We start from the raw sequence: 18,522 nt of genomic DNA on the forward strand, positions 1-18,522 counted from the left end.
TGTGGATATTAGAATTGCAGAATCTTAACTATGGGCTATATTTAAATAAGATTTGAACTACCAATTGCTTACTTGTATTGCTTTCTTAATTTATATTTTTATATTATGTGCGAGAGTGAGATGAAGGCAAACAATTAATTGTTACATTTTATTTATCACAAAAACCAATGCCTTCGATTCTAAATAGAAAAGGCGTATATCAAACGGTCGTTACTCATCCATCCGGGTTCCTTTCTTTGTGTTCCTCCCGAGCAATCACATCTTGAGGCAGGAGTTATTGATAAACGGTCGTGCCTCGTCAGGAAGACCTGCCTATAAATCTGCCACTCGGAAGCGGCTATGCAAATGCAATTGGGCACGTTTTTCTTCCCCTGTGACCTGGTCACCTGTTGCTTCACTTTCACGCCGACCCTCCCCTCTTCGTCAGCGGATTTGAAAGCCAAAAGTTCTGCCAAGGACGAATAATCGCGCCTTCATTAATTCCGGGCCTTGAGTGGTTTGTCTTCTGCTCTTCCTCCCTCTTTTGGTCTACTGATATTTTGACCTTTTTGATCATTCATCATGTGGATCCATACTGGAGAAAAGTTGTCAAAAGGAGGGTATATAAACGGATGCCCGGCGAGATGAGGTGCATCATTTTCAGCTGAAGCATCTTCGGGCATCCTCCAGCAAAGAACAGCATCGTCATCATGATCTTCGTAAGTTATTGATACTTCGTATTTTATTTATTAAAACGCAGCTTGAACGTCAGCCACTATCTTGCTTTTAGCTATTTGCTTAAACCCTCAGCGATCAATTGTTCAAATAGGGGCCCAAATATTATAAAAAGTTTTCTATCTATTAGTCCGTATCTCTTTTAATGCGTTTCATAGTATATAACTAATACATGACTTCATCCACTCCATGGCGTTTCGTGTTTTTCCTCATGCATAAAGTCAGAGTCAGGTAGTTCTCCTTTCGTTAAAAAGGTAATCCTTCTGTTCTTAAAAAGTACTTCTTGTGTATCTTTCTTAAAGTATTACTCCTCCGAAAAGTATTCTCATAGCTGCAGCGTGTGCAACAGTTATTATTTTGGAGAAATTTAAATTTTACACGTTTAGTATTAAACTGAGTTAATCGTTGAAATAATCCCCTTACATTCTAAATTTGCTCTTATTTAGAACGATTATGAAAATATATAAAAACATGAAATCAGATAATTATATGGAATTATATATTATTTACAAATTATACGGAAAAAATTAAAAATTCTAAGTTCAAGATTTTTGATTATGTACGCCAGGCAATGCATTTTATTTTCATCCTTTTAATAAATATAATTAGAAAGATGTATTTTTTATAATGCATTCTCAAATTTGTTTTTAATTAAACGAAGATTCAAACATTGTTTTAATTAACATCATTTAATATCAAAGTTTTTTTTTTCCTTTTATTCCTTTTATACGAAGGATTCGCGAGAATTCATAGAAATGGGTTAGAGAAAACTTAGGATTAATTTAATCTTAAGTAAGTAAGTAACAGTAATAGTAACTAACAATATTACAGCATTTCATTTTTTTATTTTAAATAAAATTTAAAAGCAAATAAGAGAGAACTTTTCCTGCTTTAATAGTCCATAGTTCTCAGGAGCGATTTAAACGGGCAAAGATATAAATTTTATTCATGAGTTAGCTCTAGATTTTGCATATAAAATTTATTTTCCATTCATAGAAAGACTCCTAAATGCTGATAACTTTTTAACGTAGCGAAGCGGACAACATAGGGCAAAAATGCATTCTCATAGGAAATAAAAGAAAAATACCTCAAATACTAAATTAGGCTAGAAAGATGCCTTATTTTGGAGTAGCTTTCGAAAAACCTTTATCTATTTCACCAAGCTATCAGACACAGGTCTCTTCTTCAGGAGCAGATTTTTTTTTTTTTTTTTTTTTTTTTTTTTTGCTTGACTTATTTCATAATGACCGCCCGGTGGCGAAGTGGCTAGCGCGTCGCGCAGCTGCACCACAGGTCCGGGGTTCGATCTCCGGGCTGGGCAAGCTTGACTCAGCCTTTCATCCCTAAAGTGGGTCGATAAAATGAGTACAAAGTTCGTTTGGGGAATAAACACAGAGAGTCCTGCGACAAGCTGACCATTTGCCTAGGCCACAGGCTGATACACTTCAGGGTCCAAAGGTCAAGAAAGCAGAAAAGGGGCACTGCGAGCCGTGGCCCACTAGGGCTGTTGCACCACTGAGGTTTAGTTTTTTAGTTTACTTCATAATTTCATAAGCTTTTCGTCTCTTAATTCTTCTTTTCTTGAGAGATTCTGTTACCATTATTGTTTCCTTTCCTATTATTATTTAGTTTAAATTATTTTGATTTTTTTTATTTGAATGATGCATTTTTAGTCTTCGGAGCCGAAAAATCAAGAAATCAACTATGCAGGCAGCCGGTTTGCTAGTTAAAATCCGCATTGGACCTTCTTTGTTTGGTGATTTTAATCCCTTCTGCCACTGGCTACGATAGCCGGCGATTGCTTCAGCAAGATTTCAGCAGTGGTAAATTAGGATCAAGATAATAAAATTTTCCTAACATGCTTAGTGTAACTAAAACCTATCTCAAAGCTGTTTTCTATTGTAGTTAGCTGAAAATAGTAATATTCCCTTATTTATACTTTTTATCTACCTGTGGAGAGCACACCGAGAAGACGGGTCCGATGGACTCCCATCTCTCTTCCCCTACCATCAACTGCTCGAGAGGACTTTCGGCTCACCGCATATTTAGAGTGCCCAAGACACTATACAATTACAAATATCCATGTCTTCTCTGGGATTCGAACTGGTACGGCAGTCAGCGTCACTAACCACTATCCTGGTTGGAAGGCAAAGTTAACTTCTGAGTTAACTTACTGAGTTAAAGAAATTTGACTTATCAAAAAAGTTATCATTAGCTTTTATTACATTTCATCAGTAGGGAATATTCAGTTCCATTTAATTTCAAATTATCAATGATCGATTCATTGATACTCTACTCGGAATCAAAATTCAAATTTTAATAAGCATGGTATTAATTAACAAACGGAGAGTTTTTTTCTTTTGTTTTACGAAATGCGAGGAAGAGACAGTGGTAACCAAAGCAAAAATAATGTTAGATTTGCCAATTATTCTTGCATGATTAAAATATTTTACAGTTAATATTTATGAACTATTTGAATTTACTCATAAATTGAATTTTTTATCATTATCTGAATTTGTATGAATACGTTAATAAAGAACTGTATCTATAAATCAATCTAAAAACTAAGAATAATTTTAAGATAGCTCGTTCCCCTTAAAAGTATTTTCTGTGTAAGGTATATTTTAATTTTACAAAAGATAGCTTAATTTCGAAACCCTTTCCTATCAGTTCTTTTTTCTACTTACAACTCCCTACCAAAATGAGTTTTTAGAATCGCGTTGAATGCAAATGAGTTAGAAGAGGTATTTAGGAAGCCTAAGTCACTCTTGAAGCTGTTAGGCTCGGTCGTATTATGCGTGGCTATTGATATTCACCGAGTAATTTAATTTAAGGACCAACTACGTTACATACTTGTGTTTAGCTTCGGCTAAGTCTCGTTTAGTTAATTAAAGTTTAATTTCTTATTTTCTTATCCTGAGTTAAAGCCCGAGAAGAGGCCGACTGTTATTCTTATTTGAGTGAATAAAAGGGTATTTTAACTCTTCTCGATTCTACGTCTTAGTTACTTTCCACTCAGTCGCTACATAATTCACTAGATTCCGCGACGTTCATCTTAGACAAATGAGTTAGTTAGGAACCTTATAACTACATAAGCTTAAAGTGCACAAAACTGACAAATAATAAAATGAAAATGTAATGAAGCAGGTAAGACATAATCTTGTTGCATAATTTCGTTTTCCATTTTATGTTTAATAAAGTTCAAATCAATTGAATTGCGTACAAAATTAAATATTTCTTCTTCTATATTGGATAAATTATCCCTCTGTAAAATAAAAAATAATAATACAAAATAAAAATATTCTTTCTTTGTAAAATATAGAATAATTTATTTCCATTAGCTGTATCTCCTCAGAAAAGCTTTGTTGCCAAAAATCGCGAAATATTGTTCGAAACTGAAAGGAAGATAAGATTTCCATTATATCTATAAATTTCATATTTTCGGGTTTTAATTGGTAACTTAATTTCTCTGAAAGTATGAATAGTGTTTAATATATGAGTGAATAACTTTATATAATTATAATGACTTTTAATTAATCGATTTTGAATATGGAAATGTAGGCATTTGAAATAATTAAATGACTGCAATGTAGCACGCGCAGTTTAAGAATTAAATAATAGAACAGCACTTTAAAAAGAATCTTATAAAGCTGCCGTTGAAACATACATAGCATTCTTTTAAAAAAACTTTCATCACCTAGCACAGTAAACAATTTATAACTCTAAGAATCAAGCACAGTTTTTAATCACTGCATTTTACATCATTTACTGAATGGGAAACCACTACCTCAAACGCGTTATACTGAACCTTGACATCAGTAAGTATATGTACAGATGATTTTGGCCCTAAAACAAGGTTTAGATTCAACCACACCTCTGTTTTGTTGATTTTTGACTTACTCCCTTTATCAAAACTGAAACCTTCTTTCAAGAGAACATTTTTTCATTTTTTATAATTGACTCCGTAAAGAATCGCTCTTCAAACCACATCAAAAACGTGCCTCAGCAAGACTTTCTCGTTCTTTACTTGATGGAGCCGTTGCTTGACGAAAGTGGATTCCGCCGTGGCTTTAACGAAAGTAACAGAAGCCGTTGCTTAGCGAAAGAGGATCGCATTTTAAATAATACAATATGTAAAACTCTAGACCTTCTCTATTTTAAAACTACTCTTCTGTATTTCTAGAAGTACACTGCGGGAAAAAAAGGGGGGGAGGACAGTTTTATATCTTCCATTCTACGGGGACCGATTGATGAAATTCAACTTGCGTTTTTCATGTCTCCAAAGCGCGACTTAGGATATATATTAGATTTATGTATAGCATTTGCTCTAATACAGGTATTTTGACACAAATCGGAAGTTTTCTGAAGTGACCAATATTTTTCCGTATTTCGGATTCTACGACTGAATTTATGCTAAACTGCCAAGTTTCGTAAAAGTCGCACGAGTGGTTTTTAAAATCTACCTCTCAAAATTTTAGCTGTCAATGTTAATCGAATTTGACATATATTTATTAATCTCCGTATTTTACTTACTTGATTCCTTCTTCCAGAATTCGAAATTTACGCCGCTTAATCCAAATATAATTCGCACATTTTTGTGATTTATTTTTAAAATTTGTATTTTTAAATATTTTTTATAATTATTTCGAAAAGATTTTTGTATCATAACCTATAAAATTCTTAACATCGTCTTAAAGTAGATGTGTTTCTAGGCGGCACACCTGCAAAAAATTATATTTTTTTATTCAAAATTTTCTAAGATATACATAAATTTACATATTGGAGCGTTCTGAGATTTCTCATCTTGTTTTTGAGCGATAATAACGCCAAATGTGGTTTACACACTTTGTTAAAATCATTTGACGATGATTTTTTTTTCCGCTCGTCTGCAATAGAAAAAAAAAAAAAAAAAAAGGTGGGGGAATAGGTTGCTATAAATTTAGAAGTTCGCCAAATAAATTATTCTTGGCTCAAAAACTGAAAAAAGTACGCCAAAATAAATTTTTGAATTTATCAGTAAATTTCGCACCAAATTTTACAAAATTTAATATTTACGCATAATTTGAGACCTAGAATCGAAATACGGAAAAGAATTCACCATTTCAAAAATAGTCCGATTTTGTGTCAAAATACCTATACTAGAATGATGCTATATATAAATATAATATGTATGCTAAATTGCGCTCTCGAGGCATGGAGAACGCAATTTGAATTTCGTCAATTGGCCTAGTAGAGCGAGAGGTATGGAACTGCCCCCCCCCTTTTTGCTCAGTGTACATGTACTTATTATATAATTATCATGTATGTCATACGTTTAAATGTGAAGATTAGAAAAATTAAATTTTGTAAATGTTAAACATGTTAATAATACTGTCAACACATAATTACGGTATGTATGTAGTAGTAGGTAAATGTAATTTTTAAAGTAATGTGTATAAATTAAATGTATTTTTTACATTTGCGAAAAGAGTGAACAAATCATACCGTCACTTAACAGAATTAAAAATGGCGATTTCCTCACCGTCGTTTTCTGAAAGTTTTCCCATTTGATATATACTGTTTCACTCCTCTCTGAGAGGTTGAAACCAAATGAGAAAGTACTTCGAATATGATAGATGATTTTTTTTTCCATATCATTTGAAATTATCATAAACTTCGTTTTGCGCTCATCTTTAATTTTTCTTTAAAAAATGATAAAAACAAGATGTTTCTTACTTCTTATACGTAATTCATGTCTCTAAAATATTAATTCCCCAAAACATGGAATTAGAAATCTCTCTGAAATGAACATGTTATAAATACAGGTAACTCATAAATCTTAATGCATTTGAAAAAATCATAGAAAAATGGCAGGCTAGAGTATTAGAATGCAATTAGCAGTTGAAAAGTTATACAAGCAGATTATTTTTAGCATAAGATTCATTTAATTCAAATTTGCATTCATAAATGACGCTTTTAGAACAGAAAAAGAAAAATTAGGTATACACAACGTTTATTTAATTGCGTTTACGAATATGTTAGAGTACTGCTAAAAATGTAGCAGTTTATTATTATAATTCCTGTTGCATGTTTTCTTTTTAAGGATTTAAATGTGCTCATTTTGCCATATCAATATAATACGAGTAGTATCATCCATCGATGAAAATTTGAACGATAATAGATCTTAGATAAAAGTCGCGCATAATACACCAGTTTGGTTGATATTGTGTGAATTTATCTAAATATACTAGACGTTTTCTAAATGTTAGAATTAGGGTTAGAATTAAAATTTTTACTTTTTAGGACAGAACGATATTATTATTAAGCTTTCTTTACATTACGAAAATTTAGAAAATTTAATGCTTTGAAAACTTTAAGCAAACCTCGCAAAAAACTTTCATAATTATAAAAACTATTTCTTAATAAATAATTAATTTAATACTTAAATTAATGCTTATTTTATACTGAAAATTTTTCAGTTTAAAAATTAGGAAAGACGGCTTTATTATTCAGTCGTTTACTCAAGTGAAGATGTGTTATTCACTGTTTCAGTTTCATTTCTTTCGGAGAAAGTCTTATTTACGCTAAAATAATTTTAATGCGAATTTTATAAGAATTGCAGTTGAAAATTAAATTTTTCTGTTTAAGCGAAATTTTCAAATCTTCAATAATCTTTAAGGAAATACAGCTACTAATTGTAATATTGAATGTCACCCCCACATTGTTTCTTACAAATGTTATTTCTGAATGTAAAACAACTAGAACTAATTAATTTGCAATTAATATTATCCGATAATTTACAAACAGGCTATAGTTACCGGTCAGGGTTACAAAGCCCGAGCTTCATGCTTCAAACTGTCGTGACTATTCGCGACTAAATATCTCTTAAAATTTTCGAAAATTTCTCCGATTAAATATTTCTTAAACATCTCAGTCTTAAATTAAAACATGAAAATTTAGTTCCAAATTAAGAAATATAAAAAATGAAGTAGACTTTCAGGTTGCGAAAAGTTTGTCAAATATCTCTCAGTTTACAGAGATATTTATTTTTAAAGGCTTAAAAGCAGAAATTTTAATGAAAAAATAGAAATATTAATAGAATAATTAAAGTTGCTTAAGTATTTAACATTAAATATTTTTTAATTACAGGTTCTTGTATTGGCAGCAGCTGTTGCTCTGGTTAATGGTCAAGCCGCAGTGCCTGTACGGGTAAGAATATGCTTTATATTCTTTTTTAAAACCGTTAAATTACCTTTAAACATAAGGATCTCGAAAACTTGAAAGTAGGAGGATATAAAACTACATTTTGTTGGAAATTTTCTAAAATAGAAAATCTTCTTTTTGCCCTGTTCTCAAATGACAAGTAAATTAATTTTGTCTTTCTTAAAATTTATTTTCTGATAAAAGATTTGAATAATGAATTATTGTTCATTTAAATTATAAATGATTTTTTTAGAATTTTCAATGAATATTTAGACTTTTCTTTTAAAAGGTAAACATGTCAGTATAATACTTATCTAAATGGTATTAGTAACATTTATTCGAATAAATTATCATTAGTAGATTTTACCTTCCGAAAATAATAATTAAAAATAGTTCACAATCTGTAACATATGCCGTAGGGTTTGCTATTCATTGCAATTTAATCTGCAAACCAAACATGAAACTGCCCTCATTTTTAAAAATGATAGAATGCAGTTTGTTAATTATTCATCAGTTTTATTATCTGTATTATATTACAGCTTAAATTATGTCGGAACTTCAACTAAGACGGAATGGGCTTGGTTTTAATTCAGTGTTTAACCCATATGGAATCGAGAAGAATTCCGTATGTCTAACATGAAACCCGAGATTAGTTGAATAAACTGCACCTGTATCGACCAGACAGAGGAATTAGATTAGAATATAAATTTTATGGACAAGTTGTTCAGCTTTTCCAATTATCAAAAAAATAACATCAGACAAGATATAAGAATTTCATATTATTTTGAATTGATTATATTATCATTGATTGATTATATTGAAGATAATAAATAAAATAATGCGAAATATTTCAGGTTAACAACAGATTTTAAAGAAGAAAAGGTTAATATATTTTAGAAGAAGTTAATATATTTTAAAACTTACTTTTAAAAATAAATGTTAAAAATTATATTATATACCTAGCACTGTATACTGCGAATTTAAAAATTAAATGGTTATCAAAAACATAGCTGAAATTTATCTTAAAAATGTTTTAATTATCTATGCTCTTTCTTTGGTCAGCTCATATTTTGAGAAAAATTTAACTGCAGAATTCGAAGCTAGAGATGATGCGTGAAGAGGCATGGTCGCTGATTGTTACTGCTGCCAATATATAAAATTTTATGAGAAAAATTATACTTTTTTGACAGCTTGAAATTTTGAGTTTCATCTGGTGACTTGAAATTTAAATTAACAGTTCCATTTTTAATTTAGGATTATCGCATCAATCCATACTATTACGATGAAAGTCCCAAGCCGTACTCCTTCAGCTACAATGCTCCCCTAGATGACGGCGTAGGCCAGAGTTCTAGAAGTGAAACAGCTGATGGTACAGGACGCGTTGAAGGATCCTATTCCCTCAATAATGATGAAGGTCACTTCAGGGTTGTTGACTATGTTGCCGACCGAGATGGGTTCCGTGCTTCTATCCGCACCAATGAGCCAGGAACAGATAACAAGAATCCAGCTGATGTCATCATTGAATCTTCTGCTGTGCCCTATAGTGGACCTTATTATCCACGAGGTGTACGACGTCCAGTTCTCAACGCCCCAGTTGAACCAGTTGCACCAGTTGTACCAGCACCTGAAGCTCCAGTTGTTCCACCACCAGTCAGAAGACCACCAGTGTACCGTAGACCGGTACCCTATAGGCGTCCTTACTAAATAGATTAACGTAGACTGGAAACTAATTGGCAAAGTCTTAATAAACATCCTGATATAACTTTCCCAGTGGTATAGATTGTTGCATTTTTACGAATTTCCTTACGAAATGGAAATTTGTTCCGGTTACTGGTGGGGGTTACTATAATGAGAGAACGACTGAACTCGTAAATAAAGCTTTCTGACGCATTTGAGAACATTTGCATTATATGTTAAAATTTTGTCTTTCTAATAAAATATTTGTTCATCAAAAGAATTTTTTTAATCAATGTTAATAATTTTTAGAATTTCTTATAAAAGACGAAGCTAGGAAGTGTTTTTTTTAATTAATGTCGCATTCCTAGTTTTGCTTATGCTAATGTTGTTAAAATATAATTTTATGTTAACTAAGAAGTGGTAAAAATGGTTGTATTCCTCCTTAAATTCTCCCTTTACTTTGAATGCTTACACATGTATTGCTTGTTGTAAATTATTAGCTGATGCTTCAGTATTGTATTTGTGAGTTTTGTAATAAAGATCATGGAGAATATGAGTTAAATGTTTGGTTTCCATATACATTTTTCTTCAAACGATAACCTACCAGCTTTCATGTATGAATTGACTTCTTACACACTGCGAACGTAAGCTGGGAAAAGATTGGAATATATTAGAATATTAGTATTATTATCAAAATTTAAAAATTTGTAAAATATAAAATGAAAACTGCACTTTCTAAATTTAATTTCTATGTGCATTTATTCTGGGACAACAATGTACGAATGGTAGTACAGTAATCGAGCTTGTACTCATAGCTAACACAAAATGAAAAGTCATTAAAACATTAGTATTTAGAGTTTTTAAACTCACATAATGAAACGAAAATAAAGTATTTTCGTCATTGTGCACTTAACGATCCTTGCCATGTACAGTTATTATATCTTAAATCAAGTTGCAAAATAAAGATTGGAGGAAAGCAAATAAAATTAAATATGCCAAAATTAAATTTTTTTAAGAAAATTACCTCAAATGTAATTAGCTTATAGGAAAATTTAATTTCTTTTTTTCACCTAGGAGATAATTATAAATATAAAATTAGTAATTAAATTGACATTTTTAGTCCTAGCAGCGATAGTGCTAGATTTTCGCTTTCAAAATCCATTTATGGCTTTTAATTTTAACTTCTTATTTTTTATGTTAAATTATATGAAATATCTATACTATTAAAAATTTGCGCGTGTCTGTTTGTTTGTGGTTGTGGCATTATCTCTTCCCGAAAGGTGGGTACTTGAGTTTTGGAAGAGGTAACCCAGATTCCAAAAATTAGTGGGAAGCCATTTCGGCCATTCTCATCTTCATAGGACTTTAATCAGCCAAGGTATAAGTTAAAAACTCCGTAATCTCTAATTTTCGCCCTCATTTTTTAGGAGTGACAACAGTTGTGCAACCTGGAGACAAAAATCTGCTTTATTTCGAAGTGTTGACACTGATCGCTATGAAACTTAGAGTTTGTTAATAAAAAAGTGTATGTTTTACAAAATATCAATTAAAAATAGCATTGCCAAAAACTAAGCAAAATATTATTTTTATATAATGTCATATTCTGACGTTGAAAAGAGCAAGCGATTGCATTGCACGTCGAACATTTTTCGTTAAAGTCATCATTTTAAAAAACTTTCTGCTATTGGTAACTTTTTTTTTCAAGTTACGATAACTGATACAATATGTTATTTGCCATATTAATTCAAATATTGGTAATAAGGAAAAGCTGTTACATTACATTAAATTTAAATCATGACATCCTACATGATCTGAAATGTTTTCGTTCAGATTGGAATTTTTTTACATTTTCTTTTCAGATGTATGCAGAAGTTATAAATCTTGCTTTGGCCGCATGCCTCTCTCCCGGCGGTCTTGACAGCTAGTATAATATCAAAATAAGTATTAACTAAATTTCAAAGGGACAAAGTAAGTTAATATATTTGCATAGAATGCAGATGCAGATCTTATCTTAAAAATATTGTCATAAATCATGCAGAACTAAATAAATGTAATGCTATAAAGAGAGCATTTTAAAGACTAGCTTTATTTATTATATCGGAGAGTTCTGTCATATACTAATATCTGCTGGCTAAAGGTGCTCTTAACATTTCTGTGCTTAGTAAACCCCTCTAAAAAAACAAAGAAATTCTTAAAGTTTTGTTACTGATGAGTGTTATCAGTATTTATTACAGTAAAAACTAACGCAGATTTTTTTTATTTTTAGCCCAAAGGGCGTTAGTTCAGGAACGCTAAATTTCGTTTTGCGTTGATTTACTTTTCAAACTGTTGCCACCAAATATTTAAGCCCTGTTTTATATATTTAAAGAAATTAAATAATGAAGAATCTGCATAAATGTATGTATGCTTCTCGCACTGTAAGAAACCAACGGATCTTAGTGGCTTCAAATTTTGAATAACGTAATCCTCCACCCGAACTTGAGCACTTGCACGCCCGAATTTTGAATTTGTTTACTATATATTTTATTTTATATAACTTTAAGGAATTTCTGTTTAACAAACTCAACGATTTCAGAGCGAGTAATGGCAACACTGCACGGAATGAGAACTTTTTTTACCTCCAGCGTATGAGATTGTGTATCGAAAATTCTAAAGATATGCTGTTTTTAAATATTTTGCGATATTGTTGTTGAATTGAATTTTATGTGGTTGAAGTGCAAAGAACATGATATTTGATAGATAAAGATAACGCACAAAAGGTTAAAAAAAGCCCCTTTGGGAGTAAAATAAATTTTTTGTCCTTTTATGTGAGAGTGTTTATCTGTCAATTTAAATTGAGAAAAAGTTGGAATTTTGACAACCATACTAGTATTTTCCTAGCTTGCTTGATTTATTATACACTTAACAACTACTGATACATATATATATATATATATATATAAACTATCATCTCTATCAATATATACTTACCTATCTTTCTGTCTCATACGCGCATTTATATGTATAAATAAGTCTGTATGTGAACTATTTGGAATATGTAGTGGGATACAGTTTCAACTATGTGAAAAAATCCAATAAATTAGTCTTTCAAACTATCAAGAATAATGCCAACTTTACACATTTCTTACTTTTAACTGTCACTATAAAATATACCCTATGTTTTACACTGAGAATACAATAATAACATTGACCGCTCAATGTTTAATTTTTTCATACTAGATATGAAAATCACCAGATGTTTTGAAACGTATTCATTTGCAGAAATAAAGCAGTTGAAATAAGTAAGTTATTATTTACTGAGTGCATGCAGAAATCACTTTGGAAGTGCATTAGCATTGATGATGGAAAAACGTACTACCATTATTTACTAAACTATGACAACATTGATTTAAACATTTAAATTGAGGTGTCCTGTCTATTGAAGCCATGCTTGGAAATATATATTTTTTTACATATGATTTTAATTGACCATTGAATGATGCCATAGAAAATATTTCGTTACGAAAGAGGTTACTACAAGGAATTTCTACTAGCGCTTATAACTCCCAAAATGCATTTACTGGGCCACTTCCACTATACACTCCATATATGTAGAGGGATGAGAATAACCAGTGGATTTTACACATTACTCTTGATTGTATTCCATATTATCTTCTTTTCAGAATTAAGGATGTTTTTGCATTAGGATATAAAAATATTTCGTATATGAAAATTTTGCAAGATAAATAAACTAAAAGCTTTTGTAAAAAATATAATTTTATTAAAATATAAGTCATAAAGCTATAGGAGGTATAAAAAATTTGCTAGGAAACATTTTTGTCAAATTTTTTTGTTAGTATCTAATTTGGAAGCAAGTGATTAGAGTATAACTACAGTGCCATTATTTAGACAGGGATTCCACGAGCAGCTCTGGGATCGGTATCAGGGACCAAAACGTATCGGACTCCAGTTCTGGGGTCTGTAACGGTATTTGCGCCAGCGGAAGCTGGAACTGGGCGAGCAGCTAGAGCAGAAACTGGTGCGGAGTATGACCTAGCAGCAGCAGGGGCTGCGGCTCCATCAGCGGAAGATTCAATCACGACATCAGCGGGAGCGGCGTTGTCTGTGCCTGGTTCGTTGGTCCTGATGTTGGCTCGGAATCCACCTTCATCAGCAACGTATTCGACAACTCTAGCGTGTCCTTCCAGATTATTGACGGTGTAAGATCCACTCACTCGTCCTGCACCATCCCCAGATTCTTCGTGAGAACTTCTTCCACCGTCTTCAAGTTCGGCGACGTAGTTGAATGAATAGGGGACGGGTTGGTACTGCAGTTCCTGCGCAGAGAAATGGACACACATAAATAAGCTAACATATTGTACCACAAAATTTGCAAATTTTTAATCCTGTTTCTTTAACTTTAGGCCATATTAAAATTAATGTTGAAGAAAACTGAAATCTAAAAAAGGATTAACCTGATTTCAAATAAGCGTGATGTCGTACGTGTTAAAAGACTATTAATTCGATGTGCAGCAAATTGAGATGGAAATATTTCAGAACACTACTAAAATATGCCAGTAGATTGTCAACTGTCTTAATGTGTGTTTAAATATTAATGTGTGTTAACATTTTTTAAGTTCTTAATGCGCAGTACAGCCGATGGATGTTCTTCATAACTTGCTTGGTATTTCTCCTGGAATTTTACCTTTTGGGTAAATGCGAGATGACATGTTCTTTCCACAGTTTCCTACGAGCCTATATAATTCCAGAAATTGCACAATTCGTTGTTGCAGAGCTAATAGTAAAGATAAACAGGAGCAAGGAAAGCAAGAGTTTCACCATCGTTTTAACATTGTTCTTATGAGAAAAGTGAGTAACATTCAGCCTTAAACGTCATTTAGAAACGTTCTAAGTAAAACTCGTATTATTTCCATTACATTTCATGCAACAGTGCCAACTTAATTTCTTAAATTAAAAGCATAAGTATGTTTGAAATCATTTGAATAGTAATCAATAATCTGTATTACTACGTAAACTGCTTAAGTAAAGTAAATTGGGCGGTACATTTCAAGCGATTGATTTCAATGCAAAATGAGTAATATTGTAAATATGGAGAGATAAAAGCAACGTTGATTAAATAAATCGGATAGGAATCAGGGCAAATGGGTTTTCAATAACGAAGAATTTTTCTGAAATATATCTTAAAACTAAACATTTAACTAACACGCATAATAGAAGTGTGACAGTAGTAGCGGTAGTTGATATTCTGGACTGAGTAATTTGAGATATTGCTGCTTCATTATTTACTTGCAGTTAAAATTAATTTCGGGCAATTTTCCTCCACTCCTTTTTCAAAATTTATGTTAATTTGAATTAATAAAGGAAAACTACACGACAATACATAAATATATTCGAATAGTTTATATATAACTGAGCTAAAATTGCAATTAAAAATATTCGACCATTATCCCTAATATAAGACGTTTTATTTCTTTAAACACACCTTTAAAAATTAATCTTGCCTCATATGTGCCGAAAAATATTTAAGAAATATTTAAGGTAATTTCTTAATACGTTACCCTTCTGCTTAAAAAGCATATGTTTACTTAATTTTAAGTCAAGACGTGATATTTAAGCTAATTTTTAATCTTTCTTGTGAAATGTCTTAACTTTATCAGCATCGTATATGCAAGCGTTTTTCTTCTTTATAAAATTCAAATTCATGTAAAAATCAAGTATTATCAACTAAAATCAATGTAAAAGATACTTACAGCTCGTTGGGCAGCAGCAGCAGCAACGAGACAAAGAATGATGAAGACCTGAAAAAAAAAAAAGAAAGGATATTTTTAATGAAATGGGACCCAAAAAAAATATTGAAGTCGGCAATAATTTTATGTATTCTTCATTATTCCGTATTAATTAAATAAAAAAGGAAGTCATCTAAAAACGTGTTTTTTTGAAAATGAAATGAACGAAATGTCAAAAATTTACTAATTTCTTTCCTTCTATTCTCTTTTTAAATTCAAATTAATAGCAAATATAGTCGTTTTATTAAACGTCAATAAATATAATCATTTAATTGATCCTGACTATAGATAAATAAATCTATAGTCAGATAGATTTATTGATGATAGAAAAAATAAACAGGTGATAGAAAAAATAAACTTTTAATGATGAATAAAGAGCACATTATAGTAAATCAACATTTGGCACTAGAGGATTAATTTTTGAATTTCATATTATTTCAGGATTAATATTATTCAATACGCAAAATATATTTTTTTTTCTGCTCTTCGTACATATATCCTTATACCAGTTTCAGTCATATTACATTTAAATGGAGCAGTATTACAATTGGAGGTTAGGTTAAGTTATGTAAAATGTAAAAGAAAATTTTATGTAGCGGTTCGATCAAGTTAAATGGACGGACGTTCACAAAAGAGAATCTTTTGTGTTATAACAAAAAATGTCGATACCAGACTTAGTTTGTAGAAGGCAGAAATATTGTGAAATAGAGCTGAAACAAAAAGCAATATTTGTGATTTTTTTGGGGGGGGATTTGTGAGAATTTATGAAAAGATTAACTGCCATTACAATTTTTGGAAGAAGACAGAACGTAATATTATCATAATTTGTTACGTTACCCAAAAGAAAATAAATAAATTATCTGTCTTTCCGTTTTGTCAAAAAGAGGGACAAATGCCTGATAGTTTAATTGTCATATTTTTATTACACAGAAAAAACACTGAGATTTCAAAGTGCCTTCCGCAATTTCTGCCTATTCCATTTATGTATATCAAATGTATTATTACCGATCTCTTATTACTCTAATATGCGACATCTTTTATTTTATTCTACAGGCCTTTTTACATAACTTAACCTAAACTACTGGAAGACCTTTCAGTTTTATTATCCTAAAAGGGACGTTAATCCAGGATGGGATATGACTTCGAAACGGCATTTTTCGTTGATTCACTATAAACTGCGTATCTCTTTTTAAATATTTACAACCAAATGATATTGCCAAGTATTATATTTAAAGTGATTAAATAATGAAGAATTTGCACGAATATATGTACGTTTCTCGCAGTGTGAAAAAACAATGGTATCTAAGGTCGTCAAATTCTGAATAACGTAGTCCTCCACACAATCATGGGCACACAGAAGTCCGAATTTTGAATTTGTTTTATCATCTATTTCATATTTTATGAAACGTTAACGAATTTTTGATTATAAAACTCAACGATTTCAAAGAGAGCAATGGCAGCACTGCTCGGAATAAAACATTTTTATCTCCAGCGCGCGAGACTGTCTACCGGAAATTTTAAAGATATGCTGTTTTTAAATATATTGTAATACTGCTGTTGAACTGGATTTTTTTCGGTTTAATAAATAAAGATAACCAACAAAACGTTAAAAAAAGACGCTCTTTTGGGCGCAATTTGAAATATTAATATTAAAGCTAAACTTAATATTAAAGCTAAAAAGAGCAAAAATTAACGGGGGGGAATAGGTGTCAGACATGCAGACTGTTAGACTGTGATTTCAGCAAGAGCGTAAGAAAACTTAATAAACCATTTTGGATCATGTTAAAATCTGAAACCTTTAAAACATTTTTTTCAGTTATACGAAACATTTAATCCAATAAAAATTAAAAATTATTCTCTGCTAATGACGTTACTGCTACGTTCGTATCTTGTTTCTCTTATATACGTATTATAGTTAAGTTTTGAAGTGATATTGGGGGTCTGAAAGTTTTACTGCATTTTCTCAAACATCTCTCTACATGGAGCTTCGAGCTTGCTTATTAAAGCAATAGATCTTTCCAAGATGGCTTCTATCGCAAATGTTGCCACTAAGAGTATTATAATAAATATCATATAAAATTAAGCAAAGGATTGAAAAATTTTAAAATTTCTTAAATCAAGTGTATTAAAATATAATTTTTTTAATTACTTAAAATAAAGTTAAATACACAAAATGGAAATAATTTCAATTTTTATAGAAGAATAGCATTAATAAAATAATCAAAAATTTTAAAGATTTTGATATATATGAATTTAAGTAAAGGCAGTAAGTAATACTGCTGTGGTATTTCAGAAACACTGAAGTTAAAACATATGATTCAAATAATAACTTGCACCGAGTAACAACATTGCGCTTTAATAAAATTAATTACTTTACATAAAATTAGTAAATATACAATTAGAATTTTTTGTAGAGCAGGAAGCAGCCCAGTTGATATAAACTTAACTGAGGATAAGGTTTCTAGCAAAGAATAATTACCTTCATTGTTAGATGAGAGAGCTGGAGATGGGACTGGATGTACAAGGGATGGTCACCACGAGGACTGTGTGTGGATTGGCTTTCGTTCGCTCGACCTTATATACATCCCCAAAGAAAGGGGAGGTATGCGGATGGAATATTAATAATTATCATCGGATGAGAACATATCCAATGACCCAGAGCCAGTAAATGAGCGGCCAATATGCTGTGAATCTTTTCCATTAAGAACACGTGTCCTTGAATGTTTTCATTTTTTATTATTTGTCTTTCATCCCGCGGCTAGATCCGAAGTCTAGAATCCCTGTCACGTAAATTTTGGCAAGAGGAATATAATGTAACATTTGATCCATTTATGCGACAAATTATATTTCGAATTAATTCTCAGGCATTTTGTAATTTGTCATTCATGATATGCATAGTTCTCGATAAATTTTGCTTACTTTCGTTTAACTAATAAGATTAGCTTTACGAAAAAAATCAAAAACTGAATCTTAGAAATGAATTTCGTTGTTGCATACTTGGAAATTTGATCCAAATGAACTGAGATTGAAATTAATTACTATTTTAAGTGGTATATTATTAGTCCAAAGGGTGTTAGTTCAGAACGGCTGTTAATTTCGTTTCGGCATTCTGTGGCGTTTCACTATAAACGGCGTTTCATTTTTCAGATCATATCCACCAAAT

At 31.2% G+C, this 18,522-nt stretch overlaps 2 protein-coding genes across 2 annotated transcripts; one reads left to right on the forward strand and one right to left on the reverse strand.

Annotated features, from left to right (window-relative positions):
• The first annotated feature begins 599 nt into the window (after nt 1-599).
• On the forward strand, nt 600-10,129 carry LOC118200475 (uncharacterized). The gene is made up of 3 exons (XM_035372430.2): nt 600-698; nt 7,843-7,902; nt 9,151-10,129. Exons 1-3 carry the CDS (start codon nt 690-692, stop codon nt 9,598-9,600), a joined length of 519 nt encoding a protein of 172 aa, XP_035228321.1. The 5' UTR covers nt 600-689; the 3' UTR covers nt 9,601-10,129.
• A 3,182-nt stretch (nt 10,130-13,311) lies between these two features.
• Nucleotides 13,312-17,946, reverse strand: LOC118200476 (uncharacterized). The gene is made up of 3 exons (XM_035372431.2): nt 17,839-17,946; nt 15,324-15,371; nt 13,312-13,889 (listed from the first exon to the last, which is right to left on the reverse strand). Exons 1-3 carry the CDS (start codon nt 17,842-17,844, stop codon nt 13,458-13,460), a joined length of 486 nt encoding a protein of 161 aa, XP_035228322.1. The 5' UTR covers nt 17,845-17,946; the 3' UTR covers nt 13,312-13,457.
• Nucleotides 17,947-18,522: the final 576 nt, after the last annotated feature.

This window comes from Stegodyphus dumicola, chromosome 6 (assembly GCF_044657685.1).
Source record: "Stegodyphus dumicola isolate Sdum_Otavi_A_Nest chromosome 6, ASM4465768v1".
Classification (NCBI taxonomy): Eukaryota; Metazoa; Arthropoda; class Arachnida; order Araneae; family Eresidae; genus Stegodyphus; species Stegodyphus dumicola.

Excerpts from the sequence above, each read along its gene's own strand:
- LOC118200475 (XM_035372430.2), top strand. Across the intron at positions 7,903-9,150 it reads AAGCCGCAGTGCCTGTACGG|GATTATCGCATCAATCCATA; the intron begins GTAAGAATATGC and ends TTTTTAATTTAG.
- LOC118200476 (XM_035372431.2), bottom strand. Across the intron at positions 13,890-15,323 it reads CTGCTGCTGCCCAACGAGCT|GAACTGCAGTACCAACCCGT; the intron begins GTAAGTATCTTT and ends TTCTCTGCGCAG.